The sequence below is a fragment of the Talpa occidentalis genome, unplaced genomic scaffold, assembly GCF_014898055.3.
Source record: "Talpa occidentalis isolate TD23 unplaced genomic scaffold, MPIMG_talOcc4v2.1 talOcc4.2, whole genome shotgun sequence".
NCBI classification, from domain to species: Eukaryota; Metazoa; Chordata; class Mammalia; order Eulipotyphla; family Talpidae; genus Talpa; species Talpa occidentalis.
Window position 1 is genome coordinate 71,988,275 of NW_023602073.1, and position 22,558 is coordinate 72,010,832.

The window sequence follows — 22,558 nt, forward strand, 5'->3', positions numbered from 1 at the left end:
AAAAATCAACTCAAAATGGATTAAAGAACTAGACATAAGACCTGAAACCATAAAATATATAGAAGGAAATATAGGTGAAACACTACGTGATTTGCACATCAAAGACATCTTTACAGACACATCACCCAAAGCAGTGATAGTGAAGGCAAAGATAAACAGCTGGGACTACATCAAATTAAAGAGCTTCTGCACAGCAAAAGAGACAATAACAAAAACAAAGAGAAACCCCACCAACTGGGAGAACATTTTTGCACCCAACACTAATGATAAAGGATTGATCACAAAAATCTGCAAAGAGCTGATGAGACTCAACAACAACAAAGAAAATAATCCAGTCAAAAAATGGGCAGAAGAGCTAAAAAGAAACTTCTCTGAAGAGGAAATGCAAATGGCCAACAGGCATATGAAAAAATGTTCAACATCACTTGTCATCAGGGAAATGCAAATCAAAACTACCATGAGATACCATCTTACACCAGTGAGAATGGCACATATTAAAAAAACTAGCAACAACAAATGTTGGCGAGGGTGTGGAGGAAAAGGAACTCTTCTGCACTGTTGGTGGGAGTGCAAACTGGTCCAACCACTATGGAGAGCTGTGTGGAGATTTCTGGACCTACTAAACATAGAGCTTCCATATGATCCAGCAATTCCACTCCTAGGTATTTACCCAAAGGACACAGAAACATCAATTCCAAAGAACACCTGCACCCCTCTGTTTATAGCAGCACTGTTTACAATAGCTAAGCTTTGGAAACAACCTAAATGCCCAAAAATAGATGACTGGATCAAGAAGATGTGGTACAAATACACCATGGAATATTACTCAGAATTCAAAAAAGATAAACACATGCAATTTGCAGCAACATGGATGGCGCTGGAAGGGATCATGCTCAGCGAAATAAGCCAAAAAGAAAAAGAAAAATACCGGATGGCCTCACTCATAGCAGGAATCTAGAAAACTTAAATAAGGGACCAGGAAAATGAATAACTATAAGAAAGTGAAAATCAGAATCAACAAAAAACTATGAAACAGAGACACTTTTGGGAGATGGGGGGTGGGAGGGGAGGGATTGGAATCAGAATGGGGGGGTTGCAATTGTATGGGGAATATAAAAATAAAATTTATTATTTAAAAATAAATAAATAAATAAATAATGTAAAAAAAAAAAAAATCCCCTTCTCCCCGACTCACCCCACCCTCCCACGGAGTTTCTCCAACTGTACTGTTTATGCAAATTGCCTGATGATGCTACTAAAATGCAGGTGAAATAAGAGATCTGAATTGAAATCAACAGGCAACTGGGCCTCCCCGGTGGCGCAGCGGTTGAGCGCTGGGTTGCGAAGCTGCCCGCGGCCTCTGTGGCGCCGGTTCGATCCCCGGCTGCTCCCCGGCCACCAGAGGAGGGTCCCACATGGCGCGCAGACCTCTCCTGCCGCCCGCTGCTCCCCTCAGCAGTGTACTTCGGTCCTTCTGCCTGCTCTGCTCCCCACTCTGGCTCTGGTGAATTCTCTCACCCTCCCGCACTTCTGACTGTACCCAGTGCATGTATAAACAAACAAACAAACAAATAAATAAAAACATGCCTCTATAAAAAAAAATATAAAAAAAAAATCAACAGGCAACTATAAACCAGAGACATTCTATAGGGGAGGAGAGGGAAACAGGATCAAAACAGAGGTAGGAAGAGCACAAGGGATTATGGTGATGGTACATGGATGAATTGGTGGAGGGAATTTCACAGGGACTATAACCAAGATGAGAAAGCAAACATTGTACAAAAATTAAGAACTTTGTAAAAAATATATAAAATTAAAAAAAAGAGATCTGAATTGGAGCCAGAGAGTATTCATTTCTGTCAAGCTGCCAAATGATGCCGACATTATGGGTCTAGAACCACACTTTGAGTACCAGTCTTTAGCATCTAGCACAGGGCTTTATGAACATTGAATAGTGACTGACTGACTGACTGACTGACAAAGGTTGATACAAGGTAGGTAGCATGGTAGGGGGATGACAGCATCACCTGTCTAAACTTGAGGTATCTGCAGTCTCTCTTGGGGGAGCTAAAGGATTCTGTGATCTGAGCTGCAGAGGTAACTTTACAAGAAAATTAATTCCCTTTGCAAATCTAGTACTAATATAGTATATACCCTACATTTGAACCAATAATCATTGGGCTACTACAGAATGTGATCTCTTACTCTGCATACCACATATCACCTGGCTCCTTCCTTATCCCACTGAGAAGAGCAAGCTTGCTATGTTTTATGTGCAGACATAGAGGGGCTCCATAATTTACTCATTGGGGCAAAATAAAGTCAGAAATGAACTGTTTCTTTGAACAATGGATTTGTGACCAGGAAATGCTTGCTTTACAAAATCTTGTAAGCTTCAGGTCTTTAGCCAACAGAATAAATAATGGCAAAACCCTAAGTCATTAAGGAGTCCTAAAAAATCATACATTGACATATAAAAGCATGAATGTTCCTAAGATTTCTGAGTTGTTCTCAGAAGGATTGTTTCTAATTGGCCATGTCTCTCAGAAAACGTGGGGATATCCTCTAATTCCACATCATTAAGACCTAATCCATGGGACTGGTATTAAGCCCCACTACCCTCTGCATACCCCCTCTTCATATACACCCATCTCTCATATAGTAGCTGGCTTTGCATGCTAGACAAGTACCAAAATGTATATAAATTTATGAACATTTGTAAAATCCCACTAATGCAAGCTCTTACTGGGAAAGGCCTATATATTAACAAACGTTTATATTTTTCAATGGGCTTAACCAGTGGTGGCTCATTCTACTCTCACACAGAACGAGGAGACATTGTAATGGCCACCGTAAAGGTCAGACAGCATGGCACACAGAAGAAGCAGGAGCCCGGGCATCTGACTGTCCCAGTTATCATCCTAACTCCTCCTTCCATTTGGGAAGCTTGGGCAAATCAATCTCTTCTTAGAACCACCATTATCTCGTCTGAGGAATGTGGATAATAATTTTATCTTTCAGGCAACTGTAAGCATTAAAGTGACTTCCGAACTGAGGGACTCAGTAAATGGTTCTATGTCTATATCATCATTATTAGGAAACTAAAATCCATAGAAGTAACTGAAACTCCTAATGTCACACATCTGACTTTGGTAGGATGACACACAAGATATGTCCTAACCCCTAATATAATGTTATTTCCAAGAGACCAAATTATGCCTGTGACTCAGTAACTGACCCAATTATGCCTGACACCATCAGTCAAATGTGGATCCTTTATGTGGCGAGTAAGTTAATTTAATACCTCAAATGTCTGTTTCTCATTAGGAAAAATGCTGATGGTAGAAAACAGAAAGTTGTGAATCATGGTGGATATGGCAGGACCAGAGAGAGTCCTGCAGACCAGCAAGAATGCTAGCTTCAGAGGGTCAGAAGCAATGTAGGGGCCTCCCCAGGTTACCAATCTCTGAAGCTCTGGAAGGCTCCACAGCATCCACTCTGGGTTCCACATGTAAGACGAGGCCTCCTCCACTGGCATTGATGGCAAGACCAGAAGGTCTCACCAACATCACAATCTGATGTGCTCCGACGGGGAGTAGGTTCATTTCACAGACCACAGTTGTAAGGTTGGAAAAGGTAACTTTGCAACTTGTTTTGTTCACTGTAACCTCTAAGGACTGGGAGTCACCATAGAAACTTGTTCCAGTAATGTAAACCAGTAGCTTGATGACACCATCTTAAAGGAGGACAGACATTAAAAGAACAAAATCATCTCTCAGTGAGAACATTCCCTTTACGAAAATTCTCTAACACCAAATATTCATTCCTTCCCCCTCCCTCTCCCAAAATTCATGGAGATGTCTTTTGAACATCTGAATTTATTATATTATAGCTCACAGCCCCATTAAATTTTCTCAAAATATTAATAAGAGATCACTTAGTCAATAAGAAATGGGAGAGAGAGCAAAATAAAGAACATTTCAAAACAAGGTACAAAGAGAATAAAACATTTGAAGTCATCATAAACCATTTGTCTCCATTTCAAATCATGACTATATCATTTAGATCAGCCAAAAAATACACTTTTTGCTATATCACTCGCCATCCCCATGAACCGATGCACCTTCTACCCATCCCTCACAGGATGCATGGCCTTTAACAAATCACCCTGAATTTGAAGTTCAAGACCATCTCGATGTCAAGTAAAAACCATACCAAGAGAATACCACACGGAATGGATCCTAGGAGTCGATGCTTCTAGGTACTGGAAAGTACAAGAACCTGAGCAATGAGCTGGTATGTCATTCACGCGCACAACCACCTGAAAAGAAGGCAAAAGAAGTAAAAGTAAACATATGCATGTCATAAACTAAAGAAGATTCATAAAGTGGCCTCCCTGGTGGCACGGGCAGTTAAGCCCAGCACTGTGAAGCTGTCTGCGACCTCTGTAGTGTGGGTTCAATCCCAGCGGGCCGGGGAGATACCCTCATGGCATGGCAGACCTGTCCTGTCTCGGCCACTGCTCCCCTCAGCAGTGTACTTCAGTCAGTCTGCCTGTTCTGTTCCCCACTCTGGCTCTGGTGAATCCACTCACCCTCCCACACATCTGGCCAGTACCCCGGTTCTTGTATAAATCTTTTTTTAAAAAAAAAGAATATTCATAAAGTACTTGTGAAGCTTACTCAAAATGAAAGGTATTAATAGTTCCCTTATTCTCTTTTTCTTTCTTCTATTTCCCAATAAAAAACCCCTAAATTTTAATGGTGACTCAAAACAGGTAATCTTAGACTGAATACAGGTGGACAGAAACCTAACATTTCTGCTATTGTACACTAAATCTTAGGTAAATTCCCCCCTCTGTCAAATAGAAGATTTAATAAAGTTCAAATTGCACAAGGACAAATTGTATTTGATATTTCAACTAGGTACCTACTTCCTGTGAATAACCCTCTCTTTGTTAATAAATGTCATGGAAATAGTACCCTACCTTCCATGTCTGTATGCTAATAGACATAAAGTAACATTAGAGTATATCTGGACATTTGGCTAGAGTCATTTTTTTGCCCTAGAATTATAGGTCCCCAAGAAGTCACCATATGTCTTTCCCTCCCACTGGGACTAATGTTAGCCTAATAGAACAATATGACACTTGGAAATGAGGAAAGTGAAAAAGATATGATCCAATTGATTATCTGTATATAAAATATAGATTAAAAGCACACACATTAATTGATAGTGTTTACTTATGGAGGGAAGGAGCATTGGGATGGCATGAAGAAAGTACTTCCAATTTATGACATTTTATTCTAAATGACAAAGACAAAAAGTTAAAACAAATATATCTGAGTGTTAGAAATTGCTACTCCTCGGGTGGTGGTTAAATTATTCTTTATAGTTTTCGTATCTTAAAATTTCCTTAAATTGAAAGCAGATGACTTCTAACAGGTGTATGTATTGGTAAAAAGAAAAAAAAAAGACATTTGAAAGAGAAAGAGTACTTTCCAATGCCACTATGCAGAAGTATAAATCCTAAGTAGCTCAAAAGTTACTCTGATAATACTGAAAACAAAATAATAGCATCAATGATTTTACTAATAGAATGCTGTCTTCACAAAGCACTTCTGTTTCAAAGTACTTTCCAAACCCTGTGGAAGTGGAAAGCAAATAGTCATAATTATTTGTCTTCTCTTGAAAAACTCATCCTTGGAATCTATTCACATTACAAGTCAAGAAAGGACTAAGCTGGACTTGAAGCCAGTGCTTGCACTTTGGATGGTCCATCCACTCTCACCTGGCTATGCTGGTTAACAGTCACCAACATGTCTCCAAATATGGGTCCTAGAAAAACTCCACCATCATAGACCACACGAGTGGCTGCAGCCGGGTTCACTCCAGTTAGATTTCCATCAGAGACCTAAGATGGTTACATTCCTGTTGAATTCTGTCATGGAATAATCTTGTTTAATCAAGTGATAAAGGGTCTTTTCACATTCCGTTTATGATAATTAGATAGCTAGAAAGTACTAATGAGTGACAGGGGATTGAAGTATAGAAATGAAAGAGTAAGTAATGGCTAATGAAAGTCCCAGTAGACTAGAGGATTATTTTGGATCTGTGTGATTTTCTAGTTTATGTATTCACAATCTAAAACTTTAAAATAAAATGTCAGGGAAGAAGGGAAAGAGAGATTCCCTCCCTTCCTCCATCTATACCCCAGTATTTTGTTTGAACCCAGATGACTCACAGTACCACAGAACGGGGGTAAAATTTCATTTGGGGTTTCATTTTATAATAACCAAATGCTAGATGATCATTAGATTATTTTTTAAAACCCTAAATATGCAAGAACATCTGGTTTTGTCATTATCCAAAGACAGCAAATCCTTTTCTAAACTCCCTTCTGTTGTGCCATCTGCCTCCATGATAATCTAAGTCAATCACATCTGCTTAAATTATCCAATAACAGATGTAGAATTATCGTCTGGTGGACACTGACCAACAACTTTTCTACCTACACTCAGTAAGGAAAGAAGATGCTGGACTTAAATTGCGTTATCAGGAATATGAGAAACAAAATACATCTTGGAAACTTCCAGAAAGGAAGATCATAGAACCTCTTTACTTGGATATTCTGATAAAATGAAGTAATTGAAGACAGTCTTCATTCATAAAATTCTGAGGTTTTTTTTTTTTTTACAAAATTGTTGTAGGTCACCAATTTCCATACCACCAAAAGGGATACCATACATACACTGATAAAATTGGGCAAGTCTCCAATCTGGGTGGACCAGGAGAGGGTCCACACATGTTCATAGCAAGATTTTCTCTCCTCCGTCACTGTGAAGTCACTGACATTGAGATATCTGGAGGTGAGGTCATCAGCAGTATTCTGTAAGAGCTTGCGAAGGTTACTAGCTGAAATGTGTACAGGAACGTCTGTGGCAGAAGATTTGGTATAGAAAATACAAGACACTAGTTACGGTACCTCATAGGGTCTCATCATCAAGATCTCGGAGAACAAGGCAGCATGGCTATTAAATTGCAGGAGACCCTCAAGTTCAAAATATACCTCCAAGAGTACCCCTAACTCAGTGGGGCCATTTCTCTCTGAAGGCAAATTAAAGTAGATGCCCAAGTACAATACCTGTAATCAGCATCATATTTCATTGCAAACAGAGCCCTCACATCACAACTATCTCAATTGTCAACTCAAAATGTGAAGTCCAGACACTCTGGAAATGCCTGAAAGTCTAATTAAATATTGGATTTCCCCTGGAAAAATTTAGCCAGCCCTGTGAACAGAGAAAAGTTGGCCACTTTTCACAGGGAGTGGGGGAGGCACACAGCAGCTGACACCCATAAAAACTTAGCCAACCCAGCTGAGGAATGTTGGCATCTAACTTTGGTTTCTCTATTCGAATTTGCTTTAAGCCCAACCACCTGCTTCTCCATTCCACATCCCCATAGAGAAATAACAACACTCTGCACTTAAGCCCTGCTTGTGTTTGAACTGTTTCATGTTTTCATGCTTTACCCAAAGTTTCCATTTCATTAGCTACTCCTGACAGCCGCTGTGAGGTAGGTCACGTGGGGCAGCCTAAAACCTACTTTAGAAAGGGAGAAAATGAGACCCAATGAGGTGCAGAAGCTTGCTAGCCAAGTGAGATAGGCTTAGCTGAAAACCCAGACTTTTTTTTCTTCGCATAAAAGATCCAGGGTGTAGACCAGAGATTCTGGGTGGGAGGGTGGGAGAGGGATTCACCAGAGACAGAGTGGGGAGCAGAACAGTAGGAGTGACTGAAATCCACTGCTAAGAGGAGCAGCAGGCAAGACAGGAGAGGTCTGCTGTGCCATATGTGGGTTAGCTCCCTGGCAGGGGATCGAACTCAGGCCATAGTGGGTGAAAGCATTGAGACTTAACTCCGAGGCCACCAGGAAGGGCCCCCAAGGATGCCTTCTCCCTATTCAAGAGCCTCCTCTTCAATTCTACATTATCCTAGAGTGTTAATAAAATGCCACCTATTCACCCTCCCGTGCTTCTGACTGTACCCAGTGCTTGTATAAATAAACAAATATTTTAAAAATAATAAAATAAAATAAAATTCCACCTATTTCTAAAATGCAAGCAAAATTCTCATCCTTTCAAAAAAAATCTACATTAATGCATAATTTGAGGGCCACCAATATTCAAAAGGCCCAGACAAAGGTTGACTTGCTCAGGTTACTTTGCCTGCAGTGTGGTCACTCACATCAGCAATGGGAAAGTGGAGGCCAGAGAATCTCTAGAGCGAAGCTGCAGCTCTCTCAGTCATGAGAAGAGAAGCATGCCACAGCAGTGAATTCCATAAAGGCAGGACACTGTGGCCCTTATTCCTCACTTACTCACTCCAGTAACCCAGGGGCCCTCAACTTTCCCTAAGTCATCCTGCAACAGTAAGAACACCCCTCCTTTCCTCCCACCTTAGATTCTTTGCAAACCCAGTAACTTTCTGCTTGGACGATGTAGGGTCAGGAATGGGCCACAGTGCAGGTTTTCTGATCCAGCAGACCAGGTAAAGGAGGAGTCAGAGTCCTCAGTGGCTTCTGCAGGTCCTTTATAGGGATTTTCCAGGCATCCAGGCATATGGCAGGCAGGGGTGCTGGGGGGCCGGGAGGCTGGCAGGCCTCCCAGTCCCCAGCAAGTCTTCATTCTACCTGGGTTCTCCGGCCTTCTCTGCTCCTCTCTCGGCTTCTGCTACTTCTTTCTCGCCTTCTCTTTCGGCTTCTTCTGCTCTTCTGTTTGTTCTTGGCTTCTCTTTCGGCTTCTCCTGGCATCCCCGTGACGCTGCCCTTAAAAGCCCAGTCTCAGCCCAGTGAATCCTATCTACCTATGCCCACACCCTAGTCCAGGTGCCCGCCATCAGGCATGCATTCAGGACCACAAGGATCCATCATCTATCCCGATGGTGGGAGGGCAGAAAAGCCTGACATTTTTCCTTACCCTACAGACGATGTCAGGGGACCAGTCCCAAGCCAGGCAGGATCATTGTTGATTTGGGCAAACAGCAAAAAGAATCTTGGAGTCCTCCATAGATTTGACATGCCTTGAATGATGAAGCGGGGGACCAGGTACACAGGCAGACCAGCAGGCAGGGAGGCAGGGATGCAAGGGGGCAGGGGAGCAGGGGGGCAGGGAGGCTGGGAGGCTGGGAGGCTAGGAGGCTAGGAGGCTGGGAGGCTGGGAGGCTGGGAGCAACAGAGCCTCCCAGCCCCTGAGATCTCCATGCTTTCTCTCTGGCTGCTCTCCTCTCGCTCCCTTCTCAGCCCAGGTGCCAGTATTTATAGCTGCACATGCCCATGCTCTCTGGCTTCCAGGTGGGCGTCCATAACCATAGATGCATGTGCCCATGCTTGCACTCCCAAGTGCTTCTTGCAACAGCACATTATCACATACGAGTAAAGAAACCTGGGAGGAAAACAAAGCTACATGTGGTGGCCACAGAAGCTAGAAGCAGGAAGGAGATAAAGCGCCTGACTTACTCCATTTTCCTTACAGCAGGGCAGAAAATTTATGGGTTACATGGCAATTTTTAGCAGCCACTCCCAAGTTCTTCAGAGTCTCTTTTCTGTCTGCCCTATGTTTTTATCAAATAAATACTACATGATAATCACCTCTAATTCTTGTCCTTTCTGAAATGTGTATGTTCTTGAAGATTTGGTAACTGCTCTGCTCCAATTGGATCTGAAAGCCCTTTGTACATGTGCTATGAGCACTAAAGTCCTCAACTGCTTATGGTATCAACACAGAGTTTAATTCATAAATACCTTGTCAACCAAGGATCTTGACCTAGGGAACCGTAGAAAGAAGAGTAAAATACCTGAGTTCAATGTTCATTTTCAATGATATGCACCTGAAACTTATATAATGTTACAATCTAAGGTTAATTGCAATTAAAAAAAATAAAATAAAAAGTGCCCGAGTTCACACTCAGACCATGCAATCAAATCTTTGTATGACCCTGGGCCGGTGGCAGTAGAGAGGGTCAAGGCCCTTCCAAGGAGCTGGTAGTGTCTTAGTTCCCAGAACCACTGACTACTCCCTAATAAGGCAAAAAAAAAAAGTGGTGAGGATGTGGAGAGGAGTTCAGTCTGGATTATGGGGGTGCTGAGAGAAGGGAGGGAGAAGCGAAAGCCTACAGGTCTATATGCATCAGACATATGCTTGTAAGAGAGAGGCTGAGGGAGTTATGAGACAGGAGAGGAAGAGACAGTGTGACCACAGAGGTAGGGGTGAGAGTAAGATGGCCACAGCCAGGGAAAGCCAGCCAGTAGTCACCAGAGGCTGCAGGAGACAGCAGATAGATCCTTCACCAGAGACTGGGGGGAGTGTGGGTATGGCCCTGCCGACCCTTTGATTTTGGCCTCCAGAACTTTGAGACAATAAATGTCTCTTGTTTTAAGCCATGAACTTTGTGGTAATTTGTTACAATAGCCCCAAGAATCTAATCCATTCCCTTTCCACATCTACAAAATTAAAAGGTTAGGATCATATTAACAATGATAAGTTATTGTCCAGATCTTTAATTTTAAGGTCATTTTCTGACACTGGAAAAGGAACAAAAGCTTTAGGATAGTCACCCTGCCTGACAATGCTACAGGACAGAGTTTGCCTCAAAATTTCCCTAAAAATGTAAACGGGAAATGCTGTACCCCCCCAATGTCCCTTTACCAGAAATCACTGTATTAGAAAGTTGGATGCGAAAGTGTCCTCCTAAAGGTGGGCTTGTCCTCTGTAGTCTCTGAGTCCTCACCAGCCCGGATCCTTCTTCTGCTCCTTCAGTGGGCACAGAGCTGTGGGGTGTTAAAAACAAAACATTTACCACAGCAAAGGCGAAGGGCCACTCTGGACAGAGCAGAGTGCCACCCACGTCTCCAGACCATGAGCTCCAACTGCCAACTATCAGGTATCCCTCTCCCACCACAACAGAAAAAATGTATGTAACCATTAGTACTTTTATCAAGTGTTCTGCTCTGCCCAACACCCCTCTGCACACTAACCCTGGAAGTACAGGAGCCAGAGTGGAGAGTGATGACCCACTACAGCTTTGGTCAGAAGCTCAGAGGAGAGCTGGATGTTCTCTAACCCATTTCCCTAAAAATGTAAATGGGAAATGCATTTTTAGAAGTGCATTCTAACTTCATACTCAGATGAAGAGGCCATGATCTATTCCATAAACATCCCCACTCAGTATCCCCAGCTGAAACTCAGGACACCCCGTCTCGCCCAGCATTTATCTAGTCCCTGTGCACAAACACCCTGCCTGACTAATCTCACTTCTAATATATGAGTCAAATAAATCATGACACACCATGAGATGGATTATCAGTCATTGAAAATCACATTTTGGAAGGGTGTTTAATGAAATGGGGAAGGATGTTTAGAAAATAGTTCAGTCGTGTCATTACGTGATAGAGTATGTAATACCTGGAGCCAATTTCAGTTTAAAAAGAAATATATACATGAATACAAAAACTGCTCAGGAAAAAAATGACTTAGAACAGAGAGAAGTTATCCCTGAGCAAAAGGATGAGATTTTTTTTCTTCCATGGCTTTTTCTGTTTTCCAGATTTTTATAGTAATGAACATATATCTTTTCGATCAATGATGGTATTATTTAAGTACTCCATATTAATGTGCAGAGAGAACCACACAGAAACAGAGAGAGTGATACTATTTGTGTTAGGGGATGAATTAAAGATTTGCTGGTCAGAGGCTGTCCTGTCTTGCGTAGGTGGAAGACTTCCAGAATGAGCAAGGGACTTGAGGAAAGCTCAGAAAGACAGCTTATTAGAAGCATAAACTAAGTAAACTAAGTTAGCCTTTACCATTTCTGCATAAATAACTGGCATTTGGAGACTGGGTGCCTGGTTGGTTAATGACAGCTGCTCCTTCACGCTGGAAGCTCTTTCATGCCTTCATTCTAACTGATGGTTTTGCATCTTTCATGCCCAGGGTCCGTGGAACACTAGTCAAGGAAACTGGACCACTGAGTCAAGCTTTCAGCACCTTCCCAGGTACAGTGTAAGAGAACTCATTTTGGAACATGTTAGAAAAAAAGGGAGGGGAAGGAGGATTTTTAACGCAAAGAATATCAATCCTCCCTGTCATACTGCAATTTTTAAGGAAAAATTAAAAGAACAAATTTTGAGTACACATGTGTTCCAGGAGCTTGGGGGAACCTTATCCTTAGTTATTGCTTTGTAAACTGTGGCTGGAAAGGGTGCTATTAAGCATCGCTGTGGTGCTCTAGTGCCATCTGGTGGTGAGTTCTTAGAATAGCTGTTTTGTTAGCTATTTCTGGGATTGCAAAGATTTCTGTATGTAGAATGGATTGAGGAAAGTGAACAGAAAACCACAGTAATATGAACATCTAAACAGTATAAAAACACAACTACTTCTGAATAAATTCACTAAAAACTAGTTCTTTAAGTATAGTTCCCAGACTAGTAGAATTGCCTGGCAGTTCATTAGAAATGCAAAATCTGGGGGCCTCCCTGGTGGTGCAAGGGGTTAAGCACCACACTTTGAAGCAGTCCGAAGCCTCTGCAGCACGAGTTCAATCCCCAGCTGGCCAGGGAGCAACCCACATGGCACAACAGACCTCTCATGTCTCGCCTGCTGCTCCCCTCAGCAGTGTATTTCACTCAGTCTGCCTATTCTGTTCCCCACACTGTCTCTGGTGAATCCTCTCACCACCACCACCCCCCACCCCGCATCTCTGGCCTCTACCCGAGCTCTTGTAGGCATAAATAAATAAATCTTTTTTTTTAAAAAAAAAAAAGGAAGAAATGCAAAATCTCAGGCTCCAGCCTCAAACCTACCAAATTAAAAATTGTGAGGTCAGGGCCTCCCCGGTGGCGCAGCGGTTGAGCGCTGGGTTGCAAAGCTGCCCGCAGCCTCTGCAGCGCCAGTTCGATCCCCGGCTGCTCTCCGGCCACCGGAGTAGGGTCCCACATGGCGCGCAGACCTCTCCTGCCGCCCGCTGCTCCCCTCAGCAGTGTACTTCGGTCCTTCTGCCTGCTCTGCTCCCCGCTCTGGCTCTGGTGAATTCTCTCACCCTCCCGCGCTTCTGACTGTACCCAGTGCTTAATTAATAAATAAATAAATAAAAAAATTGTGAGGTCAGGGTTCACCAATTTATGTTTAACAGACCTCCAGGTCAGTCTGATATAACATTCTTAAAATAGAGAACCATTTTTCTAAGCATTAAGACAAGATTTTCCCAATAAAAAGTCCCAACTCTGAGTCCTCCAGACCAACCAGCAATCCTTAGTAGGACAGGTGAACAATGACTGTCCCTACCTTATGGTGATGAGGGGGAGCTCCAGGCCACACCCCACCAACCAGACAGTTACATTGTAGACTGGAGGGAATCCCACCACAGAGAGCGATTCCACCAGATTCCCGCCAGGATGAGCTGTTCCATAATCAACCTGAGAAACTGGAAGCCAATCATCCAATCATTATCAGGTATCTCAGGATGGGAGACCTACTGTTTGGAAAATGCCAACTGGAGATGCTGAGTTATTTAGCTCTCAGCACACACAAAAACACAGAATCCTGGCTCTCTGCTCCCAGAAAAAGAGCAAAGGGACAGGAGGCCTTTTTGCTTTCAAATCAAATGGAAAATACAAGGTTGTGGTTTAAGAAGATGAAGAATAGCTCAATGACAAAGTTCAGTAAGCCCCCATTCAGCCGCAACATAACTCCATACACAACGTAACACACCTACACAGCCATCTTTTGTAGTGTGGATCCCCACCCTTTCCTCCTTTCCTTCCCGAAGCCCCTGGAAACTCTAGGCAGTATCACTGATGCTCCTTAGCACTGAGCAAATCCCGGGTAGAAGGTATTCCTCCACAGCATGGAGTCAGCACAGCATGCAGAAACAGTGCAAACTTTAAGACAGGCCATTGTTCAAATCCTGATTCTCCACTTCTATCAGGTGGCAACTTGGCTAAATGACAAACTCTCCATGGCATTTTCTCATCTGTGAAGTGAGGATCATGACAGAAAACAATCTGTGTGGCAGGAAGTTTAGTGAGATGGTAGATTTTAAACAACTAGCACAATATATTATAATATCTTCTTCCCCTATAACGAGAGAGAGAGAGAGAAGAATAAGGTGGAGGAGCAGCAAGGAGAAGCTAAGAAAAGCTGAAAGTCACAGGGGATTTGATGGAAAAGGGAACGTGAGGAAAGCTGGCACCATAGCCCTGAGTGAGAGTAAAATGCACCATGCATGGATGCACATCACACATGGCTGGCCTCAGCGTGACCCCTGATGAGCATGTTGTTCCTAAGATGTGTGGACAGTCAAGAGCAGGTGAGAGCCCTGTACCTAAGGGGGAGGAGATCAAGGAACCTTGGAGAGAAAGGGGCCCAACCGGAGATCTGAAGGAGGAATGTGAGGAATCTGGACAGGCAGAAAGGATGAGGTGCTTCTCATAAGGACAGAGTTACCTTTTAACCCTCACTGTGCTCTCCTAAGTGATAAATCAGAACTTTAGCCCATTTACAGAACAAAATAGAGTTGTGGTCCTTCCAACATTGTGTATGACATATATTAACTCACAGAGGTGGAGAAATCTGCTGGCCTGACAAGAGTAATAATAATGGTTTGTATTTATTGAGCACTTATTATGGTCATGACCTGTGAAGAGTGCTTTACAGTGCACTTCGGCTAATCTTTATAGTAATCCCGGGTAGGGTCCTTACTATGCCCATTTTACAGATAAGGAAACCAAGACTTCACAGTAAAATTGAGGAAAGTGCACAGGTATCAGAAGCAAGAACAAGCATTAGGTAAAGAGGAAAAAGGGGAACAAACTAGAAAAATACAGAGGCCAGAGAATCAGTTTTTCCCTCTCCATTAAAAGGACAGCAGCCCTAGCACAGACACTTAAGTTCAGCATGTGACAGACATATGAAGGAGAGTGGATTAGACCATCACCTGTTAGATTGGTGTCTGCAATGATAATTTCATCTACATAGAAACCTTCCTGCTCCTGAGCCTGAGGGAAGAGATCGATGTGACGAACCAGCACTGGGGCATCTGCCAGAGGCATCGGGAGATGCTCGGAGTGTTGCACACAGGTGTTCCAGAGGTCAGTGCAAGCGAACTTCCAGCTGAAAACCAAGAGCAGAGTGGAAATGGGCCTCTCCTCGTGCACCGATGCTCCTTTCCCACTGGCGCCCTGGTTCACAAGGCTGGGGTCTGAGGGTTACGTGGCCCAGAGAGAGACCCCAAGTCTCCCTGCACACAGACAGAACTGTGTGTGCAGACATCCCACCCCAGCAGGCTCAGCCCAACATGTGAGGCGATACCAGTGGGTCCCCTAATCAGTCAGTCACGCACTCCTGACCCTCAATGTCAGCAGCATCTTCAAATTACAAGTAATTGCCTGTCTTAGCCAGACCTTATGTCAGACATTACCCACACAGAAAATGAACACTCCTGGACATTACTAGACTCAGGTTTTATACCACTTTCAAGGCTGCATTATATTCCAGAGTCTTCATTGACTCGCTGATTAAATTTTGGTGAATCACAAATTTTCCAGGTTCCCATGCTTGGGAATCTTTTCTAACATCCCTTTCCACTGTGAGTGTTCCTGATGATGAGAAATGTCAGATTCCTTCTAGAAAGTATTAAATGCTTAATAGCTTCCTACTCTTAAACTTTGTCAGAAAACAAAAAATCATGCTCAAAGCCTGAAATTAGTATCCAAAGCCCAAATGTAAAGAACCAATAGTCCCTCAGGAGACCACTGCCCCAAGATGGCAGCATGCCACCAGGCCTCCCTGCAGATTAGTTTACCTGTCGGGACTGGTCCCCAGGAGACTCCAGTCACAGGAGATGTTTCTCTGAACAATGTTCTGAAGGTCTACTGTGAAGGACACGGTCACCCTCAGGATCTGATCCATGTGGCCTTTGTAAGCCATGCAGAGCTATGGACACCAAGTAAGTGATTCAGCTCTATTAATGCAAGAAGTAGCCATTCAAGCAAAGTGCAGTGTGGGGGATTCACCTCCCCAGAACGTTGTCTCACACTGTAAGGGAGAGAGCAAGTCTTGTTCCTTCCCTCTTGGAGCTTATCAGAACAACTGGAGAAAGAAATGGTGCAAATTGTGGTTTAATTCCACAGTTATTAAATGCCTAGCCCTGTGCTTGGTAGTGAGGAGTATCTTAATTAGAAAATTCTTACTCTGACCCAAATATCTGTGCAATCTTGAGCAAGTCACTTAACTTCCCTGAGCCTCAGTTCCTTAACTTGAACTCTCCTGTATCCTTGGTTTCTAAATTTAAGTGCAGAATTGTTTGGCATGAGATTTCAGAGCAGGATTTATCAACCCCAGCACTACAGACATTTTGAATCAGGTCATTATTCACTATGGGCTTGTCCTGTGCATTGTAGGGTGTTCAGCAACATCCATGGAGCCTACGCACCAAGTGCCAGGATCATGTCCACAGCTGTGACAACCAAAATCTCTCTCCATAGCAACTCTCCCCTAGAGGGAAGAGCACCCCCACCCCACTGGGAGCATGTTGTTGGGAGGAAAGGCTGGGATGGGGGATCCAGCACCCCTGCAGCTTGACAGGGAACAGACGTGACACCACTTTCTTGAGCTAGGCTACCCAGCAAGGCTCACTCTGGTTCTAAAGGACACATGAGCTGCCATGCTTTTATGAAGGAGGCTCTGCTATTTGACACAAAAGCTATGGGCCTCTCCTATCTAGACAAATATTCTCGAGATTATTATCTCTCTCCTATCTGGAGAAACATGTCAGTCGATGATCAATAGCAATGATAGCTATAATAATAGAGGATAATAACAGTGCTAACTGCTAACTACTGCACACAGTATACTGGATTATCTCATTTAATCTTCACCACAGTATTACTGCCCAGTTTACACAGGCATGAACTAAAGTAACACACTGAGGACATGCAGGGTGTAGTCAGAAATCAGAACCAGAGAGTCTGACTATGGAGCATCTGCTCTCTTATACCTAAGAAAATACGAGAGCATAGTAAAACTTCTGAAGGTCTCCCAGCCTGATACAAAGGCATTTCCATGTAACAGCAAGCTGACGTAGGATGGGAGGTATAAGTTCACTTCTGAAATAGCCGTTAAGACACCTAGAGCTTTAACCAGAAGGATCTTGGACAAATCACAGAAATCACTACTTTATACTTCTGTTTCTTCAGTCTCAAACCCAGAGAACAATACCAATCCACCCTACCAACCTCTCCCAATACGTGAGGCTGCCACTTACATGTGTGTGCTGATCCAGCCTGTAGCCCTTCTGGGAGGCTGGGGGTGTGAGGACAAGGTGTCGAGGCCGATGGAGGCTGAACCTCCCACAAAAGGGCTCTGTCCCACTGGTAAGATCCCCATCAGATCTGGAACCTTCTAAACCTAGATACAGTTTGGATAAAATAGGAAGACAGAGATGTTAAATAAGACAACTTCCCAACATGCATGCAGAAATGGAGTGTGTGTTCACCACGGCATAGGCCCTCTGACCTAGGGCATGTCTTATCGGGCTTGATGCCTCTAGATAGGAGAGGTCCTTGCTGTCTGCCCTAAAATATCAAAATCTATCACCATTTTCATTATGTACGATGATGTGAAAAATTTTTGCAAAGCAAAGAAACAAAGAAGTGTCGACTATAATTTAGTAGTGTTTCAAAAACTTACCCTCACATGTTAAGAACTTAAGAGTACTGTCTTATGCATAATTGTTTATTTGAGACATAATTTGAATTAAACAAGAGTCTCACTGTGTGGAAGGGATGCATTTGAGAAGCACTTTGCTTCACCTAGCAACTCAGGGGGTTGCTTTTTCTCTCTCTGACACCCACACTAAACATCTCCCCACCTTCCAGTATGTAGTCACTCAGTTTCCAAATCCTGTCCAAATATCTTTATTTCACTACATTAGTACCTTGAAGTGGAAAAGAAGATGGTTCCCATTTTACAGGAAAAAACAAAAAGGAGACAACAAAGATAAATAAGGTCAGAAATTGTCAAATGAGGGACAGCACCTTGTTCAAATCCAAGTCGGAGCAGGATGTGAGCAGAAAGGGGGACCAACTGGCATCTGACTGCAAGTAACTCCTCAATGGCTGTTTGAATCTGTCAGAAACAAAAGCTACCAGGAGTTCATACCGTGGGCATAAAAACCACACCCCAGGGCCTCCCTGCTGGCGCAAGGGGTTAAGACACAACCTATGACGCTGTCGGCAGTCTCTGAAACACGAGTTCGATCCCCTAGCCGGCCAGGGAGCTACCCACATGGCACAGCAGACCTCTCCTGACTCGCCCGCTGCTCCCCTCAGTCAATGTGCCTGTTCTGCTCCCCACTCTGTCTCTGGTGAATCCTCTCACCACCACCCCACACACACACCTCTGGCCTGTACCCCAGCTCTTGTATGCATAAATAAAATAAATCTTTAAAAAAAAAAAACCACCCCCCAGGTCCCAACCTCTCAGTATTTGAAGAAAGTTCCCACCTGATGGGCTGTGGCATTTGCAGGAATTGGCTGACTAGAGACATTGTCCCAAGTAAGGAGAAAGCTCCCTCTGCTGGGCACAGTCAGCATCTGAAAAGTGAGGGGTGATATAGGGGAACCAAATAAGACATCAGTGTAAAAAAATAATAACAGTACAAAAACAACAAAGCAAAAACAGACAATTATAAATCAGAGCCATCCTGCAGGGAGGAGGAGGGAGAGGGATCAGAGGGAGGGAGGGAGGAGCACAGGGGACTGTGGTGATGGTGCACGGGTGACTTGGGGAAGGAAATTCTATGGGGACTCAACCTGAGGGAGTGGGGGAAAGCAAATATTGTTTTAAAAAATAAAAATTTTAAAAAATTAAAATAAAATAAGTTGGGGGTGAAGTGTTCATGAAGTCAGAGAGGAAAAACCTCCCCAGGCTTGTTATTTCCTTTTCATTATAATTCCAAGTTTTTAACTCATTATCATCTAGCAATTTCCTGGGAACACAAGCATCAGTGCAACTTTTCTTGAAACAATCTACATGTCTGTCTCCCTATTTATTTGTGCCCCCTCCTTTTCTCTAGCATGTGAGGGTTAATTGTTGCCAAGGCCTAGTCCACTCCAGCCTTGCCACCAAGTTCTCTCTCCAGGGGTCCAGGTGGTGGTCAGGGGCAGCACAAGGCGTGAACACAGTCTCAAGCCTATTCAATCTCTGCTTTGCTTCCACTATAATCCTTAATGGATATATTACACTCCTGCCATGGGGTAGGACCTATGTAATTTATACTCTCTCATAGCATTTCTTATTCTCTCCTTTGGTCTAGGAATATTTGTGTGCATGTCTTACTATCTCACCATAAACTTTACACTTGATCTTAGCCAAAAGGCCAACAAGCGATACCATAAACTTTAGATGGAAGAGTCCCTATTGATTCATCTTCGTACACCAAAAAATAAGCAAAAATCACACGAAATTTTTTCAATAAAAATATGGGGTACAACAGAGAGGCCCAAAGGCCCCAACCTTGACAAAGCAGACTTAGAAAATATAGCATATGGGGAAATTTTTTTAAAATGATGGAATCTGGGCCTCCCCAATGGTGCAGCGGGTTGAGCGCAGCACTGTGAAGCTGTCCACAGCCTCTGCAACACGGGTTCGATTCCCGGCCTGCCAGGGAGATTCCCACATGACATGGCAGACCTCTCGTATCTCGCCCGCTGCTCCCTTCAGCAGTGTATTTCGGTCGTCTGCCTGTTCTACACCCCACTCTGTCTCTGGTGAATCCTCTCACCCTCCCGCTCCTCTGGCCTGTACCCCTGTTCTTGTATAAATAAATAAATCTTTTTAAAAATATCTTTTTAAAATATAAAAATAAAATTTAAATTAAAAAATACATAAAAAAAATAATATAGAGGGCCTCCCCTGGTGGTGTAGCAGTTGAGCGCTGCCCGCAGCCTCTGCGGCACCGGTTCATTCCCCGGCAGCCGGCGAGGGTCCCACCAAAAAAAAAAAAAATATGGAATCTGATGTGTCAACACAGATGTGCATGCACACATCTGTGTGTGCCTGTGTGTGTGCACACGTGTGTTCAGAGGACTAAGGGGAATAAATTCTCAAAAGCAGATATGCCTAAAACTTAAATTCCTAAAACTAATTCTATGAGTAAAGTCATCTCAATAATAAGGTTTTGCATTTTTTTTAAAAAAACATCTTCACAATCCTATTGGATAGATATCTCATTTCTCTGGCACCAGAGTTATCACAACTTGGATCTCCTGGCTCCCGGTCAGTGATCCCTTCGCTACGCAAGGCCTTAGTCCCCTCAGTGTTCATCCCCTAATCTGACCTCATGAAACTGGCAGTAAACATAGACCTGGGTTTCTGGAAGTCTCTGGGCATGGACTCGAATCTGATGCTTCTCCCGGAGGTAAGTGCTGACCACATCAGGATTCAGCCATGTGTTGTGGATCTGCACCCCAATTTTCATCCCCCTGCTGGGGGCTCTCCCATGATGCTCTGCTTCCAGGTAGTACTTGGCTCCACCATACAGCTCCAACTTGGGGGACTTCTGCTGCCAAGTTCCCTCATCCCCATTCTGCTCCCAGGAGTCAAACCAGTCGGCAGTGCCCACTCTGATGGAGGCCACTCTCAGCTGTATCCAAATAAACACAGCACCATCAACACCATGAAATTCCTGTGTCTCTCCTCAAAACTCAGGGTCTGGACAGTGACTGACAAGGACTTTTGGGACTGGGCTGCCATATCCACATTGGCCCAGTCACACTAGAACCTGTGGTTCCTTATGCTTCTCTGCCCCTCATTCTTTCTCCTTTGAATAGTATTCAGAAGGAGCTACAGGAGCCCTGGTTACAGCTGGGGCAGCCAACCTGTAACTTTGGGGTTACAGGTGCTGTGGATAAAGGAGTTATTAAGCCTTTGAGGAACTGAAATGACATAACCACATCCAAATCTATGACATTTCTCTAGCCAACTAATGAATCAATTTCATAAAAGTATGCTAATAATTTGAGGTGAGAAATGTGATTCTTTGTCAATGACCTGGAGAATTTTGACTATTTATTAAAAGCACCTTTTCTTATCCTTCAAAGCTGATAAGAATATTTCTTCATAAGCCTACATCCTTGCCCAAAATTAATGAAAAAGGCACAATTTTTAGAGTCAAGGAAATCTATGTTTGGACCCTAAATACATCTCTTCCTAATCAAATGACCCTGCATTAGCCACACAATCCTGAAAAGTCTTAATTTACTTATTTGGAAAATGGAGATAAATATATGTATCAGTCACAGAGAGGATGTGCAATCACAGACAATGCATAGAAAAGATGTAGTGTGATACCCAACTTATTTCAGGTGCTCAATAAATGCAGGTGCCATCTTATTCAGTCAAATTCTTTTTCAACAATTAAAATTATGTCAATTATGTCTCAGCTTCAAAAATATTTTAAAAAATAAACAATATCCCTGCTCCCAAAATTAAAATCTTTGTTTACTTAATGGCATGTTACACTATTAGTAGAACATGAGAGCTTTAATTATGATTTTTTTTTTCAGAAGTGAAGAACTAGGTACAAGGTAAAGAAAAAATAAGAGAAAAGTAAAAACCTTGGTGTTTGGATCCTCCGACCAACTGAAGAACAAGGAAGCTTGGCTGTCTGCCTGGATCCAGAAAGTGTAATTATTTGTCTCTGGGGCCACAAAGAATCCACTGAGTCTTGCACTGTAAAGCAGAAGAACAAAGCAGGAAGAGAATCACTGATATGACTGTTTGCTCTTGGACTTTGCTTTTCTGTATCATAATGAGGAGGAAATACTTGACTCTTTTATATATATATTTTACATCATTGTTCATTTTTAAACAATGTTTGCAATCCCCCTCTTCAGGTGTTGTCCCCATAGAATTTCCTTCACCCATGTACCCATGCACCATCACCTCAGTCCCTTGTGCTCCTCCCTCCCTCCCTCTGATCCCTCTCCCTCCTCCTCCCCTGCAGGATGTATCTGGTTTATAATTGTCTGTTTTTGTTTTGTTGTGTTGAGTTTTGTATTATTATTTTTCCCCTGATGTCTTATTTGTTTCCCCTATATTCCTCCTATAATTGAAACCATCCAATATTTTTCTTTTTCTTTCTGACTTATTTCACTGAGCATAATTCCTTCTAGCTCCATCCACATTGCTGCAAATGGCATGAGTTTATCTTTTTTGATTGCTGAATAATATTCCATTGTGTATATGTACCATATCTTCTTCATCCAGTCATCTATTTCTGAGCATTTGGGTTGTTTCCAGGTTTTACCTATTGTAAATAGTGCTGCAATAAACAAAGGGGTACAGGTGTTCTTTTAAATTAATGTTTTTGTGTCCTTTGGGTTGATCCCTAGTAGTGAAACTGCTGGGCTGTATGGTAGCTACATTTTTAGTAGACTGAGGAACCTCCAGAGAGCTTTCCATAACGATTGGACCAATTTGCACTCCCACCAGCAATGT

General features: G+C 43.0%; 1 protein-coding gene across 3 annotated transcripts in view; it reads right to left on the reverse strand.

Moving 5' to 3' along the window:
* The window catches only part of PKHD1 (PKHD1 ciliary IPT domain containing fibrocystin/polyductin), a 445,188-nt gene that overhangs the window by 390,136 nt on the left and 32,494 nt on the right, over positions 1 to 22,558 (reverse strand). For all 3 annotated transcript variants that reach the window (XM_054698860.1, XM_037519857.2, XM_054698859.1), the window contains exons 16-28: positions 21,676 to 21,790; positions 20,424 to 20,702; positions 18,562 to 18,651; positions 18,094 to 18,184; positions 17,322 to 17,464; positions 15,861 to 15,991; positions 14,994 to 15,169; positions 13,343 to 13,481; positions 10,709 to 10,830; positions 6,752 to 6,936; positions 5,792 to 5,914; positions 4,216 to 4,321; positions 3,461 to 3,736 (exon numbers count right to left, since the gene is read on the reverse strand). In XM_054698860.1, the coding sequence (XP_054554835.1) occupies positions 3,461 to 3,736; positions 4,216 to 4,321; positions 5,792 to 5,914; positions 6,752 to 6,936; positions 10,709 to 10,830; positions 13,343 to 13,481; positions 14,994 to 15,169; positions 15,861 to 15,991; positions 17,322 to 17,464; positions 18,094 to 18,184; positions 18,562 to 18,651; positions 20,424 to 20,702; positions 21,676 to 21,790 (1,976 nt within the window). The remainder of the gene's footprint in view (positions 1 to 3,460; positions 3,737 to 4,215; positions 4,322 to 5,791; positions 5,915 to 6,751; positions 6,937 to 10,708; positions 10,831 to 13,342; positions 13,482 to 14,993; positions 15,170 to 15,860; positions 15,992 to 17,321; positions 17,465 to 18,093; positions 18,185 to 18,561; positions 18,652 to 20,423; positions 20,703 to 21,675; positions 21,791 to 22,558) is intronic.